The 26,878-nt window shown below is 46.0% G+C and overlaps 1 protein-coding gene across 8 annotated transcripts in view; it reads left to right on the forward strand.

Moving 5' to 3' along the window:
- LOC135391283 (microtubule-associated serine/threonine-protein kinase 3-like) overlaps positions 1–26,878 on the forward strand; it is a 207,525-nt gene that overhangs the window by 170,853 nt on the left and 9,794 nt on the right. For 3 of the 8 annotated variants that reach the window (XM_064621486.1, XM_064621483.1, XM_064621487.1), the window contains 19 exons: positions 4,669–4,697; positions 4,829–4,905; positions 4,986–5,052; positions 7,949–8,030; positions 8,116–8,309; positions 11,070–11,099; positions 11,572–11,647; positions 11,966–12,175; positions 12,239–12,337; positions 14,307–14,439; positions 20,832–20,958; positions 22,585–22,759; positions 22,846–23,018; positions 23,076–23,146; positions 23,258–23,374; positions 24,208–24,318; positions 24,377–24,604; positions 24,685–24,833; positions 26,482–26,657. In XM_064621486.1, the coding sequence (XP_064477556.1) occupies positions 4,669–4,697; positions 4,829–4,905; positions 4,986–5,052; positions 7,949–8,030; positions 8,116–8,309; positions 11,070–11,099; positions 11,572–11,647; positions 11,966–12,175; positions 12,239–12,337; positions 14,307–14,439; positions 20,832–20,958; positions 22,585–22,759; positions 22,846–23,018; positions 23,076–23,146; positions 23,258–23,374; positions 24,208–24,318; positions 24,377–24,604; positions 24,685–24,833; positions 26,482–26,657 (2,324 nt within the window). Of the gene's footprint in view, positions 1–2,995; positions 3,193–3,937; positions 4,208–4,668; positions 4,698–4,828; positions 4,906–4,985; positions 5,053–7,948; positions 8,031–8,115; positions 8,310–11,069; positions 11,100–11,571; positions 11,648–11,965; positions 12,176–12,238; positions 12,338–14,306; positions 14,440–20,831; positions 20,959–22,584; positions 22,760–22,845; positions 23,019–23,075; positions 23,147–23,257; positions 23,375–24,207; positions 24,319–24,376; positions 24,605–24,684; positions 24,834–26,481; positions 26,658–26,878 lie in introns of those variants that run through there. The other 5 variants (XM_064621488.1, XM_064621489.1, XM_064621490.1 and 2 more) reach the window with 5 other exon arrangements.

Here is a 26,878-nt window from a genome sequence, read left to right on the forward strand (position 1 = left end):
GTCTGCTTTCAAGAAACTGTTTGTTGACTCCTATCAAGCAATTGCACCTCTTCCTGTAGTACGTGAGACAGGAGAAGGCTGACGTCCTGGCTGGCAGAGTAGTATTGCCCGTCGGAATTGCTCCGGGTCAAAAATTGCGTTGCTCCTTATCACCGTGTGTGATAAGATGAAATCAGAACATGTAGGACATGCAAACACTGCACTGCGGGCACATCTGTAACGCTAGTCTCTGGTGGACAATACCCGTGTATGCTGTGGAGGCAGTGGTTCGCAAATGACGTTACAATTGATTGAAACCACACCGTGTCACTGTTAATGTCATGCAACACTAGGCAGCACGTTTCTGTTAGGCGCGTGAAAGTGATTGTTGTCCAGAACAACGATATAGGATCCATTCACAACTTTTTTGCGGTGTCCTCCGTTCATCGAAGCAGATGAAAAATAAACATCTATCTATAATCTATTCAACAAACAGAGAGTGAAGTGAGATATAGCCTGTGCACGTGATGCAATCGCTTCTCTCCCCCCCCCCCCCCCCCCCCACACACATTTCTGCTTTTGGAGCACTGGTAGGTGACAGCGGGGTGGCATCACGTGGCGCGGTCGTTTCAATCCATTTCCCCACTTCTCCTTTGGGAGCGGGTGCTGCTGAGTGACAGCGGGCAACATCACCTAGAAACATAACCTGACCACTTAGACGACGTGACGCAACAATTAAGAGTCCGCCAATCACGGCCGTAGGTGCGGAGACGAGCCGCCATCAGCTGCATGGGAAGCCACTGCAAGCCACTGTTTGAATTTGAAATCGTCTGCGGCGATTGGCTAGCATCCTCACTTTCTTTCTTTCTTTTATTTATTTCTTTATTTTTTTTGTTTTTTGTCTGCGTGCGAAGGAGTGAGAGGAAGCATTATGGAAACCTTTCGCATCGATGTCGTTGCATCAAGGGGTGGCATCACGTGATGCGCTCGATTCGATTCCTCTCACCACTTCTCCTTTCGGAGCAGCTGAATGAGCTGATGAATGACATCGGGGTGGTGTCACGTGATGCGCTCGTTTCGGTCCCTCTCTTCACTTCTCCTTTCGGATCAGGTGGTGTCTACGTTTGATGAATGAGGGATGCATGCTCGAACTTCACTTGCGGATCTCAAAGTGAGACCTGTAGAGAGAGTGTGTAAAATACAGTAACAGTGCCGTTCAGTATTTATGTCTGCCGGGAACATCCATGCATCTGTCGAGACGATGTTTCTGAAAAAAAAAAAAAAAGAAAGTCAAATCCATTTTTTAGTTGTTCTGTCGTTTACCTAATTACATTAAACGCTTCCACTATAATTCAGTTTAAAAATTTCATTGGAGCTATGCTAAATCGCGATGCCGCCCGCCTCTATGTCGTTCGTCTGTATGTGAAAGTAAGTGACTTTCCTCCCGACGCTTACGGAACTGCAGCCTTTCCACGTGACCGAACGCGGGCGCAGTGGTTGCGTCAGGCTTCGCGTGAAGAAGGCAGTGAACGCAGTGACAAAAGGAAGCTCTGTTTGTTCATTGACGATCAGCGGCAGGTATATGGTAGTGACACGCAGCTGCGCGTGTTGGCAAAGAGTTGTTCTCCGTTGTCGTGTCAAAAATAGAATCTGTTTAGCTTGAACGGCAGATGAAAATAACAAATGCTACACCCTGCACGGGGACTTGCGCAGTTTGCGAGAAGAAGGGCCCTTATTGTGTCAGGGGCAGGCGTCGTGAGTTGAGATCGCGAAAAGGCTCGTCTGTCAAAATGAAACGTGCACTCGCTGCACCTCCATCTTGCGGCTATTAAGGATGATGTAGGTAATTGCTTCGAGGCCAGGCGTAATTTTCGAAGACTTCTTTGATTTATATCATTTTGTTAGGTATTACATCATTATTGAGACACCGGAAGAGGTAGTTTTCTTTCTTTTTTAATTTTATATGTCTTCGATTGACTATACTAAGCAGTTCTCACTTTTCTATTTCTTTTTTGCGGCTCACTTTGTAAAGAAATATCACAAACAATAAGACAAAAAAAGTGAACAGTGAAGTGCTGCGAGTCTGTGTATGCGACGCACATAATGCCATTCTTTAGATCTAAAAAAATTAACTGACATTATACGGACGAAGTGCAGCTGTTTACCTCATTTTGTTTAGAGGCTTTTCATAAGAAATTCACGTTTTTTTGCGCTGCTATAGGCATGCGCTTCACCCTTATTCATAACAAGCGGTAACCGGAAGTTGCATCCACAAACACCATCACGCACTGCATTCACGACAAGTTAAACAACACAAGGGAATACGTCTGAGATCACGAGACACACGTATACAAATGATGCACGACATACATGCGCAGCGCTACAATGTGATGGGCGGAACTTCGTGATTTGAAGCTCGTGCGTCAGTTCAGCACGTTTGGAGCATTAGGAAGCAGAGGGCGATTCGACCGCATGTTATTTATCGGCTACTCTCACATCCGAACTGCCGTGCAGCAATTTGCCTTTCGACACGTTTGATCAAAATAGGGAAAAACGAAACCGAAAGCAAATCAATGATTGCAGCAGACCAACCACTTTTCCACTATCGGGCAAAGGAGCGGAATGCATACGCATTTGCCCTTATCTCCCCTTCATGTGCGCGGAGTTGTTCGGTTGGTTGATTGATGATTTTTTCGATACGTTTCAGTAAGTCGTTTTGCGTTCGGGTTTTGCCTCCGCTTCAAGGATTCTGTACCTGCTTTCTGCAGATCGAGGGACTTTTGCGTCATTCTGAGAATTAAAACATGATAATCTGCTTGGCTACGACGTAGTATATTGAATTTATTCATCGTGTTTCGGTCCCACGTCATCTTCCAACCGATACGTACAGCGACGGAAAGCTGCCAAGTTTCAGCCTTTTCAGTATTCTACCGCGTCGTCTGCTCTTTTGCTTTCGTTGCTCCGCCGGAGGCGCGGCTAAGTCACGTGGCTTCCGCTTCGCTTATTCTCCTCTCCTAGAGAGAGTGCAATGGCAGCGGCGGCCAGTGCATGGACCAGTGCGGCGTATGGATTACGCGTGTATCGAGACTTTTTGAGTGACTTTTCATGTTTCCATGCGTCTACATCGACCAGCAATGACATAGCTTCGTAAACAACGGTTTCATCCTCCTTTGGATATACGCTTGCGACGAAACTGCGTAGCGGTTTTTTTAGGTGAGCTCCACTGCTTCTGTTGCTCGTCTGCCGTGGGGATCGATCTTTTCAATAACACATTTTGTACGCATACAAACGTGTTCATGTGCCCCGCTCTCCTCTCTTCGACGTTTATGTGACCGAATGAACTTCATTAACCCAGCAAAGAATTACGTAAATCTGCCTGGGGCGGTTTCTCAAAGCCTGCAAACCGCCGGTTAACAGACGGGAGGCACGTGTGGTTCATAAAAGTCGTCGCCTTTGAGAAACTCATTCCGTTCTGAAAAGCTTGATACGTCTCGTAGTCATAAACGTTGTGTCTGCTTTACGCGAACGAAATTCACGGATCCCTGCACCTTTTCTTCGGTTCGCTCGATCCGGAAAACTGTCCACTGCTTCTGTGCTCAGTGTTCGAGACACGATATAATCACACCACCTGATAAGTCTTGGATTTTATTGTCGTTGCTTGTGAGTCGTTTCAAATCTGTGAAGTGTGTCAGGAAGCCGTAACAAGCTTGCAGCATGGGCAGATTTTTGTTTACTTATTTTTTTCTCGCTGCACGAGAACTATATGGGTTTCGTCCTGTCGTCTGCATTTTCCCCTCGACACCGACCTTTCTCTAGGATCGTCCAGCTACGTTGTAATTAAGTAGGAGAGGCTCTAATAACAGATATTTTCGGCGGAAAGCCTCCACCAATTTTTACGTGCCTTGGCGGAGACGTGGTAATTAATTAATCGATTGCGTCTTCTCCGTCGGTCTTGAAGCTGTTGCCACGCTACGCTGTCGCCATCTCGGCATTATGACCACAGTGGACGCAGGGCTGGACTCCTGACCCGGAGTTGAACGGGTACAGGACATAGACCATGGAGAGAAAAGCAGACGACAACGCAGCGTCAAACACGGCGTCCAAAGCGGAGGACGCTGGTGGCACGTTTGCTGTCGGCATTTGTCGCAGCGCGAGTGAAAGTGTTCTTCGCAAGCGGAGTCTCACTTTAGCTCTGCCACTCAATCTCTCCTCTGTCCTTCACCTGAAGGTGAGATGTTGTGTAAGAATGACCAAGAATGATTTTTACAAAAATACGATGCCTTCTTGGATGTGTGCCATGTATTGAACGTATCCGAAAATTGATAATCTGTAGAGCAGATTATACTACAATGCTGTTTAACAAATCAGTCTGGTGGACTTTGATAAGTACACCAGAATAGAGTGGGAGTGTGAATGAATCAGGGATGAATGAGTGGAAGTGTTCGACTGGTCAGGATTTATACTTAACAGATCTGTGAGCTCTGTAAAATTCTATGCTACCATTCTAAGAAAAGTCTTGGTGATGCAGCTGTTTTTGGTTACTCGTTCTGGTTCATCTGCATGTGTTCCTTGGCATGACAATGCATGACTGAGGCTTGTTGTATGGACTGTTGTTGTGAATACTTTGATAGTGGTGACTTGACTACTTTGATTACATAATCCTTTTTGTGATCTTTTCCCGCACAACAGAAAGAGCTCAATGTCTCTAGGAGAGGGAGGTAAGTTTATTTTGTAGCATAAACATCTTTTGTTTGAGGAGCGACTGTCTGGCATGTTCTGTGGCCAAGTAAAGAAAACACACACTGCGTGAAAGAAGAATGAGTGCAAGACTTTCTCTTTTTCCACGCAGCCGGTGTGCAGCTCGGAAGAGTCTTATCTGCAACACTTCTCCCACTCTGCCCAGGTGTCACTCCCCCATTCCGCAGAGTAAGTGCTGAAACGTGATTGCATGTACCTGCGATGCTTTCACGCGTCTAACTTAACTCTGCCTTATTCCCTTTGTTTAGGTAGTCCTTTGGATAGCCCCAGAAACATGTCCCCAAGCCAACACTTCGCATTTGCCTCGGTGAAGAAGTAAGATATCTTTCTTTCTCGTTTTTCCTAACATGGTCTGGTAAATGATGCTCTTGAGCATGACAGGCATTAAAATCACATTTCCAAATGCTATGACCAATAAAGGGGTTGCCCAAGGGGGGGTCCCGGGTTATCCAAGATAGATGTAAAAGACGTGGGAAGAGAAGATGTGATCCTGCATTCCAAATTTTATAGCGAATATGGTAATAGAAGCATAGAAAATTGGAACTGCAAATACCGACACTCACCAGGCTCTGACATCACAGCATGCGCCGCCGCCAGTGAGGAAGCGCGAGGGAGGTCACATGCTTACGGCTGCCAATGGGAGCTCTGAGGTCTCCGACGTCTGTGCTTTACTCGGGCATTTGTTCGAGGCTTTGTGTCTTGCTACATACTTGACACGTAGAAGCATAATTCTTTTTTCCTTAATATACTCTGGAGTGTAGTACAATGCATGCGTGATGTAATGAACTACTTCTGTCAGTCCCTTTAATTTTGGGTTCCAAATAAGGAGCGAAAAAGGCTAAGCTTCACTGTGTTATACAGTGCAAACAAAGTGGTATACACAGATGGCAACCATGTGTTTGCACTTGCTGTCTTTTATGAATAGTCACATAGTTTCCCCTGTTGTTCACTTCTTCCTCTCTTATTATGTTAATCATATCTGTGGCGCAGCGGCACTATTGCATCCGCTGAGTCAGTGCCAGTGATGTTACTTAAGTGCTATCAGAAAAAGTCAGATAAAACATTGTTGAAAGGACGAGTGCAGTCCATAAGTTAAATTGCACAATATGGTGAATAACGTGAAGAAATCTCTCGTTCTCTAGCCCTGAACTGACATGGAATATCTCGCAGGTCAAACAACATAAAATTGCATAAATGCAGGCGAGCTGGTGGAGGGACTTCGTACTGTTAAAAAGCCAGAGTTTGGGCAAAAAATAAGAACGACTCAAGAAGACAACACAGAAGGATTTAAAAAATCCTTTGAGTCCTGTGTTGTCCGTTCATCTTTTTTGCCCAGAACTCGGGGTTTTTTTTACAGTATGGAGGGCCAAACAACATATTATGTAGATTTTTCTTCTTTGAAAACCTGGACAACTTGGGTTCTTATGCTGTAGATACTTTTCAGTAGCATTAAATGTTATATTTGTGTCACATGGGCAAACTTCCACGTGTGGCTAGGATTTGATATCTTGCCATATTTTAGCGGGATTTTTGTCATAAAACTTTGTTTTCAAGCTAGGAACAAAAATTTTCATATAACTTTCATAAAAAAATTTCAATATAATGGTGTTTGTACTGTACTCGCCACTGTTAAGCAATCTCCCATTTCCGTGGCCTCGCTCTAATAAGTGCTCGACTATCAGTGGACAGTGAAAACAGCAATGGGCCGGTTGATCGTCACTCCGGGGGTGGTTGGGTGCTAGCATGATATCGCTTGTCGACAACTCGTGTAATAAAAAGAGTTCATGCGCAAAGAAAGAAGACTGCTTATCTGGGGCTTTCCTGAATGATGCCCGTTCCTCACCCCTATATCAGCGATTATTCTAGAAAACTCTACTGAGCCTTGTGACTAATCATTTTCTTCATGAAGCGCTCCTGCGACACGAAGCCACATATTATTACTATATGTACTCTTAACTCAAGTTTGACCAGCTAGTCAGCAACAAAGGATTAGTCACAAGGCTCTGTAGCGTTTTCGAAGATAATTGCCAACATAGGGGTGGGCAGGGATGGGCATAAATACACTTTTCGGGTATTTAAATACAAATACAAAATACTACATGTTTTCATGTATTTAAATACTGCCTATAAATACTTTATGATGAAAGTAATTAAATACAAAATATAAATACATTAAGACAGTATTTAAATACTGTAACTACTTCCGTAAATACTGTAAGGCGTCTAGGCACATTATTCTTTTAAATTAGTGTAACATCTAACCAAGATACCCTTCATTGCTGGAGGCTAACAATGTGGAACTCGAGAGAAGCACACAAATACGGGAGGATGAGATATGTGTATTTAAGTGTATTTTAAATATAAATACGCCTAAAACGGTATTTAAATATAAATATAAGTACATTTTTCTTGCCTGTATTTAAATACATATTTTAAATACATGTATTTATATTTTAAATATTATTTTAAATACAATGTATTTAAATACTGCCCATCCCTGGGGGTGGGGAACAGGTATCATCAGGAACGCCCCAGATAAGCAGTCTTCTTTTTTTGCCTGTGTTCTTACACATGTTGTTAACAGCTGACACCATGCCAGCACCTGACCATCCCCAAAGTGACAATCGACCGGTCCATTGTTGTTTCCACTGTTCCTCGATAGTCGAGCGCTTATCGGAGCGAGGGCACAGGAACAGGAGATTGGCTAACAGTGGTGAGCACGGTAGAGAAATGTTCAGTCTCTATTTTTTTGTGTGTGTCACTGTTTAACTTACTGTAGGAATTAAGACGAACCCATCTTCATCCTCACATTAGTTACAGCGATAGTTTACCAAAGTGCACGTGAAGACCATGTTGTTGTGTCCGTTATTTGTTGAGATTCATGAGCCAAAGAAGTGCTCACATGCGTATGTTCTGCCTAACGTGGACAGGGGCAGCACTACTCTGGGCAAGGGCAAAACAATGCCTGAAAATGTTTTTTTTTGAGAGGGTAGCTTCCTTCTGTTTGGTGGTCAAGGGCCAGCGCGTCACAGAACAGGTAATTGCGGGATGTTTGAGACCCCTGTACTAAGGAAATGCAGTGTTTTTCCTCAGCATGTGCTGCATGCCTGTTAATGGAGAGGATTGGCTAACTCATGAAAAGGCAATAAATTGTCAAATCTGCAACCTTCTCGCTTCTCCCTTGTTGTGACTAATTTTGGTGTTCGTGCAGAGGCGACGGTCGCAGATGGTCAGTGGCGTCCCTTCCCTCTTCGGGGTATGGAACCAACACTCCCGGCAGCTCTAATGTTTCGGTGAGATCATCCGCTCACGTGGCTCTTGCGACATAAAAGAAAGCCTGCAAAGTCGAGCAACTGTCTCAGAGGGGGGAAATTTTAGTCCCAGTGCTCGAGCCAGGAGAAGTTACACCTCCTCCCGTCACACCCCACGCCGGACGACCCCGGTGGCCACCCCCTGGCTCTCCGCCATTTTAGTAGCAACGAGAGCAATCCTGGTCTGGAAGATGAGCATCATCAACATCACCATTCAGCAGCGTCTTCACCCCATGTGCGCCCCCGGTCAAGAAGCCTCAGGTGTGTGTTTTCATTACTCAGGTTTTCGTTACGAACTTGGTGGGAAAGAATGGAGTTCAGAGTAGTGATGCAAAACTATCGATAGTGTCAAAAAACTATTGATAGTCGACTATTGATAATACTATCGATAGTATAAAAACTATCGATTGTTGACTATTGATAGTTTTACAATCATTGAACATCGATAGTACTGTTCTTTTGTTTTTCTTTACTATCAATAGCTATGTTTGGTTCTCACTATCGATGCTTTCATTCCCGTCTTTGTTTTTCGCACTGGCACAGTGACAACGAAAACAGAATCACGTGCAACACAAGTTCGTTTCGTTTAGCTGTAATGTATGAATGTTGCGCTGCAAGCAGCGAAAGAAGATGCTCGTCATAAAATCGTACGCACTCATGAAACTGCAATGCCAGTCCGTCCAGTGCAAAGAGTATCACGTCACCTTGCTGTTGGTTTAAGCGACAGTTAATTTTTTTTTTTTCCTGCACTCAGTGACTTGTACTTAAATACTTTTTGTGAGTATCTTGTACAAGCCTGTTGTCAGCAGCTGCGGCGAGGAGATGGAAATCGACCTTCTAGGAGCAATGTTGCCAGACATGTTAGTAGATTGGGCACCCCATGATGTTATGCTTCTCCGAAATAGAAATGAATTTTATGATACTTTCGCATCACTTTTTTTGAAATGGCATAAGTTCGGCAGGGTTTCTGAAGATCTGGCATTAAATCCATGGTGGCTTCTTACGGTGTTTGCTGACCAAGAGTGAGGGAGGCTCCGAAACGAAGCACGAAACGAAAACAAAGCACACACACACGCTGTACAATTATTTTCTTCTGTAACTACTAACAAAAAGGAAAAAAAAAAGTCACACACACAGAACAATTATTTTAAATGATTTATTTCTGTACGAGGAGTAGAACAAGCAGCAACATTTCATTCCTTTTTACATACTTCCGTAACTACTTACAAAAACGAAGCACGCACGCACACACAGTACAATTATTTTCTTCCGTAACTACTTAAAAAAAGGAGAAAAAAAAGACACACACACAGTACAATTATTTTAACATTAGAACAAGCAGCAACATTTCTTTCCTTTTTTCATGAGCTGAGGCAATGTTCACGCACAAGAGCGGAGCGAAACGTGGAACTGGCCAAAAATTTGGTAATGACACATCCATAAAGCGTAATCGTCAAAACTACGCAGTATGGTTCGCTGTCGCCGCGTCATCGCAATTTAGGTTACCGGCCAGTCTCAAGGTCGGGGCTCAAAGTTATGGCGACCACACGTGCCCTTACCGAGCGCCAATGTTGTGCCATCTCTTACGCGAGAGCAGAGGCTGCGGGTCAGTTTCAAGGTCGTAGCGCTACCGGAGGAAGCAGACGACTGCGGGTCACATATCCCGAGCCGAGCGCTACCGGTGCACCATCTGTTAGGTAAGAGCAGAGGCCGCAGCGCTCCGCCTTCCAAGTCCTCCTGTTGGCTCGCATTTTGGAGGCGGAGCCTCCCTTGCTCTTGGTCAGCAAACTCAAAGATAGTCAGAAAATCAATAAACCAGTTTGGTTGCCAAAGGCTGGGAAACATGCAGTCAGTGGAGTTACATATCAAGTGAAGCAAGGGAAACTTGATTTGATTGAACGGAGAAAAAGTAGAAGAAAAGAGTATCCTGTGTGCCCCTACGGCTGCAGCTTCTGCCGAATGGAGCATGTACCACTTTGCCACACAGAAAAACTGGAGAAGCCATTATGACTTCGTTTGGCATGGCCTTCACTAACGATATTCATGGTTCAAATCTGATTGCTGTGTTGTACTTTCGTCAGACGCGAGATACGGTAAAGATGATCGAGTTTTCATTGCTGTGTTGACAATTTCCTGCATGTTACGGTTTCTTTGCGTGGTATGTTCCTGTGAAAATCATACCATCATGCCTTTACTGTACTTGCCACACATAAGGGAAACAGGTGTGGTGGTGTCATACTTACGTGAATGTAGGTTGAGAAGTTTCATTCGTTCACAGCTCACAATCAGATTGATACTCAGTCCCTGACTGTGATTGCCCTTTTCCCTTTCCTTATTCTCAGTGGTGATACTAGTGGCATCAGTAGTAATAGTGAAAATTACTAATTAGCATTTTATCTGCATTAGAGGCATCTTGTACTGTTTTTTTTTTTTTTTTTTAGTGCTGACTGCTGTGTGTGTTACACTGTAGCACTTCCATTTTCGGGCCATGCCTAGAAACATGGCTATGGATGAAATATAAGCCAACCACGAAAAGCTTATGCTTATTAGGCTCTGACAGATAACACTGAAGGAGTCTGTCTGTGCAGCACTGTTCTAGACTTGTACTATGCATGTTTTAAAGGCATGCTCCAGCACTTATATGTGTTTTGGATTTTGCTCACTTGTGTCGCAAGAAGCATCAGAAATTCATTATTTGCGTGAAATGATAAGCAAAAATTGTTGGAATGTTACAAAGCTTGTGATGGACACTTCTGCATGCATGACTTTGGGACATTAACTGTTCCGTCTAATAATTGTTGTTGTTTAATAATTGTGTCCCTGGCATCGTGCTCATTACTGCAGTTTTCTGTAATGCTTTTCACATGCATTAACCTTACTGACTTCCCCAGCTGATGACCCTGTGTGACTTAAATTGCTTTAAGCCTTAGTTTGGTCTCTTGAAAACATGATATAGAGGGAATAGCTTCTTCTGGCGACAAATTCACGTCAGCTTTTCTTTTCCGACATTTCTCTTTTCAGTGCTTTGGATTGGGTAGCATACAGGAAATGGTACGTCCTGGGTACTGTAAGTGCCGTTGTGGGGCTGATACCTGCTTGCGTGTTGCATATGTATCCTCACTAATGCTTCCAAAAGGTGCACTAACACTTAAACCAGTCCACAACTGTGCCCACTTGTGCAAGATACATATGCGTGTTCCTTTGATTTGCTTTGGGTGATAATTGCTGTGGTCCACGTGCATCACACTTTGTCTGGCTGTGTTCATTGCAAATATGCATGAGGAGAACGCTTCAGCTAGAAATAACTTGCGTTGTACGTCATAGCTGACCTCCTCCTACTGATGTCCCACGACAACAAAGGCCTGCCACCCTTATTAGGGTTTCTTCACTCGCCGTGCATCAGTGTCCCACTTTGTCCCTCAGTGTTGCTGTAGTGGATATATGATTAACGCCTTGCAGTCATACGAGCTGTGACGTGCGGTGTGATTGACTGAATTACCCCATATTTCCTCTTGTGCTCCAGTAGTCCGATGAGATCGCCTGGACTGGATCACGAAGTGATCCTCATGAACAACATCTACAAGGAGAGGTTCCCAAAGGTAGGTTGGACAACACGATAAATTTTTTTTAACATAAAACGAAATGGAGAATATGACAAAAGTAATATAAAAAGTATAATATAATAAAAGTAAAAACAATATTGAAGATGGCGTCACAATGGGATGAGTTTGACTCAAGGGCTACTCTTTGTGTTCATTCCACGTCAAAGATAGCAATTCAACATTGTTGAATCTTTTTAAGGTTCTGCAAAGAGGACTATGCAAAAGGATGTGTCGGCAATTCCTAGAAATAAATTTTTTTTATACTCCTTTTGTACTAATCATGTTAACCTGACTGCCACGTTGTCCTAATCACAGGCAACGCAGCAGATGGAAGAACGCCTCGAAAGGCTAGTGAACGACCACAGAGAGCTGGATCCACAACACGCATCCGACGCGGTGGCGCGATTTGCTCATCACCAGATCATCGAGCTGGCACGCGACTGTCTCGACAAGTCGCGCGAGAAACTGGTCACATCCGAGTACTTCTTTGAACTCACAGAGAGTCTCGAGAAGCTCATCATCGAGGTAAGAAAAAGCTTTCGATTTAATGTCCGCGAGGACGTCTCAAAATCGCGCGTCATCCCGCAGTGCCAGGAGAAGTCTCCCGAAGCTGCGCAGCATTTACGGAAGCTGGTGAAAAAGTTACTGGTTACGGTTTCACGACCTGCGCGTCTTCTCGAATGCCTGGTAAGTACTTGCCTGCCACTAAGTAAGGTATTTGCCTGGTAAGCTTTATCTCACGTCCGGATGGAACCCAAGTGACATGATGCTGCTGTAGAGGGTAAAGCTTCGCAAATGGTACGCTGCAGTTATATTCAACCTAAGAGCAGCAACGGAATAGCAACCGCACGCACACACACACAAACAAACAAACAAACAAAATTTTAAGGAGTCACAATCTTCCGTGCAGTAAGTGACAAAAATTTAACATGCAGCGAAATGCATACCTATGTGCATATTTCACGAAAAGGTGATCACCATATAAACGAGTTTTTTTTAGATGCTCCTTTCTTTGTAGTTTTTGTTGTTCCGACTGTTAGATATTAGAGATGTGCAAATATTGAAATTTTCAAATACGAATCGAATACGAATATCTGCAAAATTGTCCTTTGAATATCGAATTGAATATCCCGTCGTAGGATAGCAGCTTCTAAGAGTACCAATTAAGCCCTGAAAACTAGCATGGTCACAGTTTTGTTCTGCTGATCCTTAGAAAAATGCCCCGGGACACGCAATTGAAAGTGCTGATAAGGAATATGTATTAATGCATTGGCTTAGCATAAGGCATACATGCCTATATGCACTTGTGCAGTCAAATTATTTTTACGATGAAACAATGTGCTGTTCTGATGAGGCAAGCTGAAAACTGTAAAAACAACTTGCACTTCAAAAATCATCCATGGACAGTGAACACCTGTGTTGGCGTGTAAGTGCTGGTGAAACAGACAGAATAGAAGTAAAGGGCAATGGCATGTTCAGAATGTGGGACTGATCACACCTTAGAAGGTAAACGAATGTAGCAAGTTCTCTCTTCTTGCATTAACAATGCCTTCCGCATTTGTCGTGTAGGCGAGAAACTGCGCGGTTTCATTGTGCTCTCCCCATTGTACCTGACGATAATGCATAGTTTGGAACAACCTCATTCATTAGTGCAGTAAAACCGCGATCCTCGACGATGTTGTATGGCAGTGCTTACCACGCGTTTCCGCGACGTTCCTCACGCGACATTCCTCACGCGACATTCCTGCACGCGCCTCAAAGCTTTGTCGGGACGACGTGCGCGAGTTGGGAGCAAAGTCGCTCCATGTGGGTCGGGCTTGAGGCCATATGCGTCTCGCTATCATCTGTGACAACAGTTAGTACAGTTTCAAATGACTTTGCAGCGTTATTGTCATTCTAGTTGGCACTTTTAACATGTGGTCACACAGCGCCGGGAGAAACTATGCCGAAATATCATCACGTGCCACTCCTCGATTATCGCCGTCATCGCATGCAACCATGATTCGATTATACTATATCGCTGGCCACCATAAGCAAAAACCGAAAAAAAAGAAGAAAAAAACATGTTAAAGACGCGGGTTTTGGCTGTGCATGCAGTGGCACGATGAACCGCGGTGTTCAGCTCAACGCCAACAAAATTTCAATATTTAACCAGAATTTCACGAAACTGTTAGCCTCATATGAATGTTCAGAGTTCGTTTGGCAATCAGCTAAAGCCGCGACTGTGCTGACGATGCATGAAATGCGTACGGTGGTTTTGCGTTTAATGGCGGCTGCACGCAACTGTGTACTAATTTCGCTTTTGGTTGCTGAACGTGTAGCGACGCTTTCGCAGATGAGCGTACCTCGAAAGCTCCGTAGTTCCCTATGCAGCTGTTCTACTATTCATGTTCGTCGCCACTACCGCAACATACAAATTCCAGCGCGCAGCCCACAACAGCTTTGTAGTAAGCTGCTATGATATTCGAAAAAAATTATTCGGATACCCAATTGTTTATTACAAATGCGAATCTAATATTGCAAATATTCGATTCATATTCAAAATTTCGAATATTTGCACACCTCTATTAGATGTGTGATAAATAAGATAGGGCATTATCCCTTACCTTGCAGTATGTTGTTGAACTTGTGCAAATGCATGTTTCCTATCGTGCAGGAATTTGATCCGGAAGAGTTTTACCGGCTACTGGAAGCGGCGGAAGGTCAGGCAAAAGTGGTGCAGGGGGTCACAACGGACATCCCTCAATACATTATCAACAAGCTGGGACTCAACAGGGACCCCTTTGCTGGTGCGCAGGCATACCGTACTTACAACTTGCCAAACGCTGCATGACTTGTTTTGAGTAGGGTTGCCATGTTTTGCTATGAAAAATACCGAGTGGGTGACTGAGACCAAAGAGGATAGGAGGAAAGGAGCAGAGATCTGAACAAGGGGGGACACGAGAGAGAGTGAATGTGCGAGAGTGAGAGAGAAGTGCATCAGGCGAGAGAGCATTCATTCACAGAGGTGTGCGCAGGTGCCGCTCTATCCGCGTACAGTGAACCCTCGTTAATATGACTCCCGATAATCTGACATTAGTCGCTTTACGACCATACTCTTGTGGAACAATGCTGTGAAACCTCTGCAAATCCCCCCCCGTTTGTAAGGGTCGCCCCAGTGATTGGGAAGAGGGGAGCGAGTTGTGGAAAACGCCACTAGGTGGCGGAGGAGGGCGGCCACGTGACGAGCGGGAGTGAGGGGAGAGGGTGACGGGAGGAGGAGGGAACAGCGAGGGGGACACGGACTGGCGTGTGGACGATTCTGACATGTGAAAGCAGAGAAGGGTCGCCTGAGAGTTTTTCTTGTAAATAACTGCTGAGCTGATTAAAGGAAGTGTTACCCCAGACCTTGACAAGTGGGGGCTCGTCCACAAGAACGCCGGGACCACGATGTCGACAGATGACGAAAGCCGACACAACGAGGCCGCCAATCTGCAGGTGCCTGTCCACGTGATTCAAGGTTTACTGGCACAAACGGATGGCTCAACGATGGCTCGGGAACGAGTGGCCGCGGAGGTTCGCGGCATCATTATGCGGGCGCCTATGGATAGCGGAGCTGCGGTCATCGCAACACAAGCGGAACAGACACACGTGATAGGCGACACGACGTCTCCACCGTGGCGACCAAGCGGTGCGTACACCGAAGTGCCGAAGTTTGGAGGTTACGAAGACCGGCAAACCCCCGACAAGTTTCTACAGCGGTTAGAAGAGTTTTGCGAGATATCGGGCATCACGGAGAGCCAACGACTTCGACAAGTCATCCCAGCAGCTTTGGAAGGAAGCGCGAAATTGTGGTGGCGCTTCGCGGGACCATACACGGATTGGGCGACCTTTGTGGCAGACTTTCGTGCAGAGTTCACATCTGTGGACCACAAGCAGCGTTTGAAGGCCGAGCTGCAGCGCCGTACACAACACCCTCAAGAGAACCTACGGCACTTTATTCATGTAATTGCCGAATACTTCGACCGAATCGGTGAGGAAGTGTCTGACGAAGAGAAAGTCACCACTGCAAGGAGGCTCATGCATCCTCAGTTCCAAGACCTCGCTGAAAATATGCAATTCAAGAACCTGCGGGAGATGGCAAGTTCTGCAGGCGTCTTAATGGAAAAGGCTTGGAGGCGGCTGAGTTACGTCCCACCCCCGCCCACCAACCACCACATTGCAAAGGATCTGGCCTTTGTGGAGCATCAGGCATCCCTACCGAGAGCACACGGGGAGCACAACTTTGGTACTGCTGGCATTGCTGCATACGCCTGGCCACTTTCCCCTTCAGCTCTGCAGGCCTCACTGCCAGCAGAAACCCCTTCACCGGATATAAGCCATCTCCCAGGGAGGCCTTCCAGAGGCAGTGGTGCAAACCACCCTGCAACTACCTCAAGTCACCTGGGTTTCCACCAGAGACAGAACGCCGGGACTAGCAGTGAACAACATTGGCAAGGACGACAGGAAGTGGTCTGTCACTGCTGTGGAGGAGTGGGGCACTTTGCCAGGAACTGTGCTACTCGGCCATCCAGATCATCCCGCTGCTACAGGTGTAACCGAGCCGGTCATTTCCAGGCAAACTGTCCGGGAAACTCACGAGTGTAGATGTTGCTCCGGCCAACACCTACGCCACGACGCTGCAGGTAGCAGCAACAGCCGGAAGGAGGGAGCCCTTGCTAGACATTTCCGTGGGGAACCGCATATTCCATGCATTGCTCGACACAGGGTCCAGCGTGAGCCTGTTTGGTGACGCCGCACTTACAGCGGCACAGTCTACAGGGGCAGTTGCCCGAGAGGAGCGCCACTCCCTTCGTTTAGCTGCAGGGTGGACTGGCACCACACAGTCAGTGAGGTGTAGGATACGTTGGCCAGGGGGCAGCTGGAAGCAACGCTTCCTGCACATGCCCGGGTTGTGCAGGGATGTGGTCCTCGGCAGAGACTTTCTGGTGGCTACAAACATCTCCGTCCACATGGGACAGGATGGCTGGACTCTGGGTACAGAACCCCAAGAACTCATCAAGTTTGTGCGTGACCCAGTAAACCGACCCAGTCCTTCACCTCCAGTGGAAGATGTGTATGCATTAAACACCCTGTTCCAAGACCCTGTAGCGGACATTGTTGACATGAGCATGCTTCACAACCTTAACCCAGAGCCACTTAGGGATCAGGTGATTGAGAGTGACATGGGTAGAAATGATATAAGCTTCGATAGTCGCATACGGAATATGCTCGATACGTACAGAGATGTGTTCACAACAAAACCGGGTTGCACAGAACTTATGGAACACAAAATCGTGACCACGGATAATATTCCGACACGATGCAAGTTACGTCCTGTTAATTCAAAGAAAAAGGAAATATTGGACAAGTGCCTCCAGGACCTGCTAGATGAAGACTTAATAGAGCCAAGCACTAGCCCTTGGGCTAGTGCACCAGTCTTGGTGCCAAAGAAGTCTGGAGGGTACCGCCTAGCTGTAGACTATAGGGCTCTAAATGCCAAATCAGAGGTCCCTGTTTATCCAATGCAGAGGACGGACTGGGTACTGGCACAGTTGGGAAGAGCACAGTGGTTTACGAGCCTGGATCTGTCTCAGGGATTCTTTCAGATCCCAGTAGCTGCACAGGATATTCACAAGACAGCCTTTCTATGCCCCCAAGGCACATTTCAATTTAAACGTATGCCTTTTGGGCTGGCGGGCGCACCAGCCACATTCCAGAAGCTCATGGACAAGGTGCTTCATGGCATCAAACATCAGTCTTGCATGGCCTTTCTGGATGATGTGCTGGTGTACTCAGAAACGTTAGAAGACCACATTGTGCACCTGCAGGAAGTGCTAGAGAGGATACGTGCTGCAGGGCTTACGGTCAACCCTGGAAAGGTTCAGCTCTGTAAACGTACCCTCCAGTTTCTGGGCCACATCATTTCTCCGGGCGAGTGCCGCCCAGATCCAGAGAAAGTGCAGGCAGTACATAGCTACCCGCCACCACGAAGTACAAAGGAGCTTCAGGCCTTCCTAGGGCTCATCGGGTATTACCGCAGCTTCGTCCAGAATTTCTCAACAACAGCCAAGCCCTTGACACACTTGCTCCGAAAGGGCACTCCGTGGAGGTGGGGTCAGGCCCAGGAGGCTGCTTTCAATGCTCTCAAGCAACAGCTATTGGAGGATGCTGTTCTTGCCTTGCCAGACCTCAATCGCCCCTTCATCATCGAGACGGATGCCAGCGGAGAAGGGATTGCGGCCATCTTGCTGCAGGAGCATGAAGGAAAATTGCGTCCGGTCTCTTTTATCAGCCGAGGCCTGACTGATGCAGAGAAGAATTACACAGTCCAGGAGTGGGAGTGCCTGGCAGTGGTGTGGGCACTTGATAGGTTTCGCCCATATGTGGAGTTTACCCAGTTTGAGGTACACTGTGACCATGCATCTCTAACTTGGATGTTCAGGACTGAACAAACCTCCAGCCGGGTACGACGATGGGTCCTACGTTTACAGGGTTTTCGCTGCACCATCCGGCACCGGCGAGGCAAGGCAAACATTCCAGCAGATGCATTGAGTCGCTCCCCAGGATCACCTCACTGTCAGGCCTTGCAGTCGGTTGCTGAGGATCTGTTCCCATTGGACCTATCGGAGCCTGCAAGCTCAGTGGCCTTCGAGGAGGCCATTGCTGTGCAACAGATCGACGTGTCAACCTTCACTGACCCAGAGTCTTTGGCAGCGGAACAACGAAGCGACCCCTTTTTGAAGGAAATCATTAACTACATCTGCGGCACAAGCCTTTCCTCCGATGGTAAGGATGCGAGGTTGGTTCACGATCTGGCAGCGCAAAGTGAGACTGATGATGCTGGTGTGCTCTGGTATATGAGTGATGAAAGCAGAGCGATGTGGGTGCCGCAACGTCTTCGGAACGACGTCTTACGTATGGGACACGATCACCCACTGAGCGGTCACGCAGGATACTTTAAGACGTACAAGCGCATCAGGGAGCAGCATTTCTGGCTCGGCATGAGGGCAGATATTTCACGTTATGTGCGTGCATGCCAGATATGCCAGAGAATGAAGCCTCGTCGCCAGAAGCCAAAAGGACTGATGTCCAGCATCTGGGCAACCCAGCCCATGCATGAACTAAGTGTCGACATAGTTGGGCCTCTTCCCACCACATCACGTCATCACAGATACATCCTGGTCGTGCTAGACAAATTTACCAAATTTGTGGAGTTGTTCCCCTTGCGTTCCCAGACCTCACAAGCTATTGTAGATAAACTCACGGAGGTATTCTGCCGACATGGCGTTCCATGCAGTATTTCCAGTGACAATGGGAAACCTTTCGTGAGCAAACTGTGGAAGCTAGTAATGCGCCGCTGGGGAATCACTGACCGGCACACAGTCCCATACCGCCCTGCTGGGCAAACAGTGGAAAGGCATAACGCAACGGTGAAACAGGGCATTATGGCATACTGCACTTCCCACAGAGATTGGGACAAACACCTCCCCGAGATAGCTTTTGCTATGCGCACATCGGAGAGCGTGGTCACAGGCTACACTCCAGCGTTTCTCTGCTATGGAAGGGAATTGCGCACCCCTTGGATGCCGTTGAGGCTCCCACACAGGGACCAAGACTCTGCCCACCACGAGTATGCTGTGGAGATACCGCAGAACTTACAAGATGCCCTGGACTTTGCACGCAACCAACAGGCAGAGATGCGGAGGGCACAAGAACGGCAGTACAATAAAGGCCGACAGCCCTTTGAATTCGCTGTGGGAGACTTAGTCCTCAGAGACTGCCACACCCTAAGCAATGCAAGCAAGGGCATCTCGGGCAAATTGGCCCCCCGAAGAAGAGGACCATTCATGATTGCTGCCAAGATGGGACCTAATGCCTATAAACTCAGGGACATCCATTCGCACCGACCATGTGGAATAGCAAATGTGGACCAGCTCACACCATTCTACTCTTGACTTTTAATGCACAGTTTGTAGGGGGGGAGGCTGTAAGGGTCGCCCCAGTGATTGGGAAGAGGGGAGCGAGTTGTGGAAAACGCCACTAGGTGGCGGAGGAGGGCGGCCACGTGACGAGCGGGAGTGAGGGGAGAGGGTGACGGGAGGAGGAGGGAACAGCGAGGGGGACGCGGACTGGCGTGTGGACGATTCTGACATGTGAAAGCAGAGAAGGGTCGCCTGAGAGTTTTTCTTGTAAATAACTGCTGAGCTGATTAAAGGAAGTGTTACCCCAGACCTTGACAAGTTAATATGACAATTCCGCATTATGACCAAAATTTTCGGGAACGACCGTGGTCATAATAACGAGGGTTCACTGTATATCCACGCGACATTCTCGTTTAAGGACAGAAATATGATGCTTTGAAATCCACGCAGATAAAATGTGGACAACGCAGTGAATAGAAACGGTGTAGAGGTGCGGCATCCTTTGCATTGCTGTGCCTTTAACTGCCATTATTTGTTCATTAACTGCTGTGCCTTGAACTGTTGGATAACTGCGGACGGCATAACGTTCCTGAAAAAGCTTGTATGCAGAAAAGTAAGAATGCTTATAGCGTAACATTTTTCTCTTGGAGATTTCTTCCTACACATGCTATAAGTGCGGATGTACGGCTATACTCAATATCTAGGCTGATGTGGATCTCACACGTGCGGACGCTGTGTTGATGCAGAGACTCTGTTTTATCTGGCGCCCACCTCTACTCATTCAGGAGTATGCACAAAAACATACTGTTTCTTCTGTTTGAGCTGTTCATGTTTCCATCTACTTAGGAAGCAAGGGAAGGTACTAACACAAATCATTTATTTTTAGAGACATATTTTGTGTATTTTCGAGCGTTACCCAAACGCAGTTTATTCTCCTTGACGAGCCGATAGAATGCTTTACAAGAGCAGTTGAAATTGTGATGCATGCACAGCTCAGCCTTCATAGTACCTGTGCACAGCCCATTGCGTTCATCTGTCCACAAGTTCCCATTGTGCTAAAAACAGGGAATTTGCCAAACCTTCATGAAACGCCTTCTCTGGGTAAAATACTGGCAAAATACTGCCGGTGCTGCCTTTCAATCTTCAACTGGCATGAATTATGAATAACTGTCTAGGTGGCAACCCTAGTTGTGAATCAAGTGAACTGTCATAATGTTGTTGTTGCTTATTCCACATAGATTTGGCGGCAGAAGTCACGGAGCAGTTAGATTCCCTCCCAGAGGTAGAAGACAAGAAAACAAAGACAAAAGCGCCCTGTGAAGATGATTTTGAGACGATAAAATTAATCAGCAATGGTGCATATGGGTAAGGGAAGTCTTTCCGATCCTGGTTACAAAGATGATTTGTAGAGCTGTGCGAATAGCAAAATTTCCATTGCGAATAGTTTACGAATATTTCACTTACACTGCAGATTGAATCAGAATGCGATTCTTCAGATGGCGAATCTAATTTGAATACTCAGAATAGGCCCAATTCGAATAATTTCGAATACCTAGCGGTGAAATCTTTTGTGGTGTTATGCACGTAAGATGATGTTCTGCTCAAAACATGTGAGCCTTTTCAACCAGTATGACATATCGTGAGAGAAGGGTCCCTCTGGGTGTGGTAGACTGCAATAGTGGGATGAACTGCATTGAGAGTTAGTCGACATGTTCCATGCAGCCTGCTTTGTGTGCATCTCCTCATTTCTATGTCTGCATTCTGAATTTCCAGTACTTTTTTTTAGAAGCTGCACATATTTTCTGCATTATTACCTGTTACTGGACATAACTCTCAAAGTTGGAAGTAAAATTACTGGAACTTGCACTGCCCAGAGTATAGTACTGACCATGAGCTCACCAAATTTGTAGACTTTAGTGTCAGATTATTGTAAACAGTGTAAAGCGGGCTCCACCTAACGCTCGAGTGTAATGAGGTGAAGCCGACTTGCAGAATGGAGCCGCACGCTGAAAAAGCAATGGCAGTAACATGAAGTGGGCTTCACCTAACTATCGGCTGTAATGCGGCAAAGCCCACTTGCAGAATGACGATAACCATACTTCGCCTCAGTACTATTAGAAAATTTCGAATGCTGAAGATTCAGAAATACTGAAGTTCAGCATAGCATTCAAATAGCACCAGATATTTGTTTTATATTCGAAATTTTGAATATTCGCAAAGCTCTAATGATTTGAAATCTGCAAATGTTGCAATATTTGAACAGTCATTAGGATACAGTTTGGTCCTGGAGTCAAATAATTTTCGAGTGTATGCATGCCGCAGTAATTGGTAATTAAATTAGAGGTCTTACCTCTGGTCGGTCACTCGGCCTCCAAGCCCTTGTAGCATGTGTGGTACATGAAATAGAATTGAGTGGAATTGAATAACAATAGTGTAATTAAACAGTCCAGTCTAGTGTAGTCATGATGCCTGCAAGTTTAAGCCAACCAGGGGGAGACAACTCTATCAACCAAAAGTCTGGGATCACAGCCATTGGTGCTTATTTAGTGACCATTGGAACCTGCTTTTGTTTGTACTTGATTCGAATAAGTACTAATAATACAGTAGAACCTCAATGTAGTGAACGTTGCATATGGTAATGATATGGATGCAGTGAAGAAATCCGGTGGGCCCAAGGACTGAGGACGCGTGCCCACGAAGACCTTGTAGCTGTGCTTGTCAACTTGTTTCATCCAGCTACTTATCAAAGATAAAGCATTTCAGCTGTAAAGTGTGCATTTTCGATGAATGTGAACTGGTTCTGTTTACAAAGCATTCTACAGGTCACATGTGGTATAAAACGTGAAAGTACTGATATACGTCCAAACTTCACTATAAAGAGACTCTACAGTTATAATAAATCACAAACTTTGCATGTTTAGTGCTGATCTTCCTTGTGTTCATCTGTTTTCGCCTTTGCATGATGACTGACCATTGCTTGCCCCCTCGCAGTGCCGTGCACTTAGTGCGTCATAAAGAAACACGCCAGCGATACGCCATGAAGAAAATCAACAAGCAAAATCTGGTGCTTCGCAACCAGGTGGAGCAAGTGTTCGCGGAGCGGGACATCATGAGTTTTACGGACAACCCTTTCGTTGTCAGCATGTTCTGCAGCTTTGAAACTAAGGTTTGCTCGTGTTTACAATATGAATAAAAAATATTCAACTTGAGCAATGGCCATCCAAAGAATACATTCGTGATGCTTCCTTGCAGAGACATCTGTGTCTTGTCATGGAATATGTGGAAGGCGGTGACACTGCCACTCTGCTGAAAAATATGGGACCACTGCCTGTGGACATTGCAAAGTTCTACTTTGCAGAGACTGTCCTAGCTGTAGAATACTTGCATAGCTATGGAATTGTACATCGTGACCTTAAGCCAGACAAGTATGTGATTTTAGACCTCTGTTACATTGCATTCTCACCTCTATTGTTCCTCCCCAGTTTGCTGATAACCAATATGGGTCACATCAAACTGACAGATTTTGGTCTGTCCAAGGTTGGGCTAATGAATAGTAAGTACGGTGCCAGTTGCATATACTTTTGAATGCGTTTGTACACTGTCTCTGATTGTTGTCAATGCTTCTGAAAACTAAATATTTTGTGACTGATAACAATCCATTCAGTGGCGACAAATTTGTACGAGGGTTACATCGACAAAGAGGCGAAGCAGTTTACGGACAAGCAGGTGTACGGAACACCCGAGTACATCGCCCCCGAAGTAATACTTCGTCAGGGTTATGGTGAGATGCTCTTTGCACTTTGTTGCTTTGAGTACAGTATTTTTCCGCATATGATACTAGGTATTTACCTGTGCAAAAAACCTTTAAAAGCAAGAGCATAGTATGCTTTAAAAGCTTTAAAAGCATACTATACGTACACTTGCCTTATATGCGACACTCGAAATTTTGTGGCGATATCACAGGTGCAACTCTGCCCCTACCCTGACCTTCACAGATGTGTGCTTATGGCAGCACTTCATGTGATCATGCCTTTTGCCTCTGTCAATACACGCTGTCTCTGCGCTGCTCGAAACGTGCTGCGCTGCCAGGTGCTGCTCACAACGAAAGTGATGCCAAAAGTTGCAGTGGCAAGCTGGGACATCCTTCCTGATGCAGGAGTAAACAGAGTCCGACTCCCAACACTTTTATTGACTAGTACCCTGAGTGCGGAAACCGTGGCATCGCTAGAAAACCCTCGCTGAGACCTCTTTGTACATGTTTGGTACTTGTCTCTGGTATAACATACTCCCGAGTTATTTGGCAAAAACCAATCTCGGTCACAAGGACCCTATGCGGCTCACTGCGGCAACATGTTTGTTGTGTTTGCCGTTGTTGGTGAGTGCGACATCGAAAACACATAAGTGGCACAGCTGTAACAGCACAGTAACAACTAACATGCAAGCGTGGTCACTTCCAGTGTCTCGGTTCATGTTGTCTGTCATGCACAGTTATGAACTTCCTCCACCGCAAAAATTCCACTTCACATTACACGCGGGTTCGTATTATATGCGGATAAGTACGGTACGTACCCACACTCGATGTGCCTGTATGCAACTGGGATGCTTGATATGCAGGTAAGCCTGTTGATTGGTGGTCAATGGGCATTATTCTGTACGAATTTCTGATTGGCATGGTGCCCTTCTTTGGAGAGACTCCCGAGGAGCTGTTTGCTCATGTGATAAACGGTAGGTGTTAATGCACGTGCGCACGTAACACATTCCTAAATGCTGTCCGTCTATCCAGACGAGATTGAGTGGCCAGATGATGATGACTGGCCATTACCCGAAGAGGCGAGGATGCTCGTCACCCAGTTACTTCAACAGAATCCGTTAGAACGGTTGGGAACTGGGGGAGCTCACGAAGTGAAGGAGCACCCTTTCTTTGGCGATGTGGACTGGGACTCCGTGCTACGGCTAAAGGCCGAGTTCGTGCCGCATCTCGAGCATGAGGAGGACACCAGTTATTTTGACAGTGAGTGCAGCTACAGCTTTCGTACTGCATCCCCTGCGCTGTGCAGAAATATAACTGATTGCTGCATGTGTGTTACGTAGCACGGACGGACCGTTACAACCACGAAGACTCGGAGGAGCAGGACGACACGGACGAGAACATCTTCAGCTCATTCTCATCGTGCTCACCCCGCTATCGCAAGGTGTATTCACGCATAGAAAAAGAGCTGGAAGAAGAGAATCTGCTCAAGGTATGCTTGGAATTTGTTCAGTGCTGGACAAACTTTACAGAATACGCTCCGGCGCATTCCTTCCTCGGAGTGACACAAAAGCAGCGAATGGTACCGTACGCAATTGCAAACAGGTGTCTGGGTTGCCAGACATGTGCCTAGGTAATACCTAGAGCCTGAAGTTTTCGGGAAATATTTTTTTCTAAATTCGGAGGGTAAAAATCGGGTAAATAAACATGTGCTCTAAATTCATGGAAGTTCGGGTGGAAAAACTTCCGGTATGCTAAATTCGGGGAGAAATCGGGCTCAGTTACTCAGACTAACTGTACTAGTTTGGTACAGACTGTGATGTAACTGCATTTGCTGCCAAACAAGCTAAGTGTGCATTCCTACGGATTTCTCAGTGAGGGCAATTTGCCGGGTGAAAATTGGGCTTCACCCTAAAGAGGCAACCTTCAATTCGGGGTGCAAATTCGGGGAAGAATCGGGTTAAACCCTAAAACTTCAGGCTCTAGTAATACCGAGGCATATGTCTAAGTCTGTACGGTCCCATTCGCTGCTAGCGTGCGATGGCACTCCAAGCAAGGAATTCGCCGGAGTGTGTTCCGTAAACTTTTGTCCAGCACTGTACTCTCTCTCCCGTTTCCTTTTTTCGAGTAAGGTAGCTTAGGCTGTTGCGAGGGTAACTGCGGCACATGTATTCCAAGTGTTCTACTCTGTGTGGCTGGGGCTGACATCTAATACCCCTGTCACAGGGCAAATTGAATGGCATTCCCAGCGAATGACGGCCACACTGAATGTAAGTCGTTTGTGTTGCATCGAGCTACATGGGGAAACTGAATGTCATGCGCAAATGATGTCACTGTTGATAATTAAGACACCAGGGCCGAACATATGAGGCATTACACAGGTACATTAGTATTTTTATTTCTTTTAACTAGCGAAACACTAGATTATTTCACAAAATCGTTGCATTTTCAACGACGCTTAGTTGGCTAAGTATCACAAGCCAAGACAAATCGGAAGCCTATCTGCACCACACTTGGCAACATGGCGACTGGGAACAAGAGTAGTTCTCCAGAAAAAGTGTTAAGCCTTCCTTCCTTAGTGTCAAAAGTTATAAATTCGTGGTAAAATATTGGAGTACAACATTTTGTTCGTCTTTGATTTCTTCAAACGGTTTATCGCTGTTGTTTTTGCTACCTCTACTGCGAAGGTACGCAGTAGGTGCGAGAGGGAAAAGCGAGTGAGTTCCCCGAACTCATTTGCTGGGCGAATGCCATTTGCATGTATTACCATTACATTTCACTGTGTGACACAGAATGAATGTCATTCATTGCGAATGTCATTCAATTTGCCATGTGACAGGGGTATAAGTTGAGGCATACAGTGCAATACACCTGCTTCACGTGCGAGAAAAGTTTTACGGCATGAGGCTGGCGGGATTCTTTGTCTTTGTTTCACTACTTCTTCTCCACATACTCTCTACTCTTGTCTGTCTACAGCACATTACGTATGTGTTATGAAGTGCATTTCATGTTGGTCTGACCAACATCACGAAACAATTCCTTGTGAAAACAATTGTTACGGCTTGTGACATAAAACTCCCTCAGTTTTCTCCGTGTGTGGAACTACATACCTGTAATGAACATTGGGTTTTCTTTTCCAGCATGCGTGCGAGGAAAGCCATCGCAGGTCACTCAGCCGAACGGACTCTGCTCCGTCAGACACGAGTAGCGAAGGTACTTTGCACAGGTCAGCCAGCATTGCAGTTGATGCTCCAGCCTCCGGCTCTCCCCTACCGTGCACACCAAGGGAACGACTTCTCTCCAGCTCACCCGAAACGTAAGCCTCATCATTATCACCAAAATGCAACACACACACACATTGGTTGGCTGCACTAAGTGGCTTGGGAGTAGCTTCAAAAGAGAGCTGCTACATTCGCAGAGTCAAAATCACCAGAGATGTTAGCCTAACTATCAGATCTGTAAAAATTACCTTTCAAAAGTGACTGAATTACAACATGTCCCAAAAAGTAATGAAACTATTTATAATTACGGTGTACG

This window comes from Ornithodoros turicata, chromosome 4, assembly GCF_037126465.1.
Source record: "Ornithodoros turicata isolate Travis chromosome 4, ASM3712646v1, whole genome shotgun sequence".
Lineage (NCBI taxonomy): Eukaryota > Metazoa > Arthropoda > Arachnida > Ixodida > Argasidae > Ornithodoros > Ornithodoros turicata.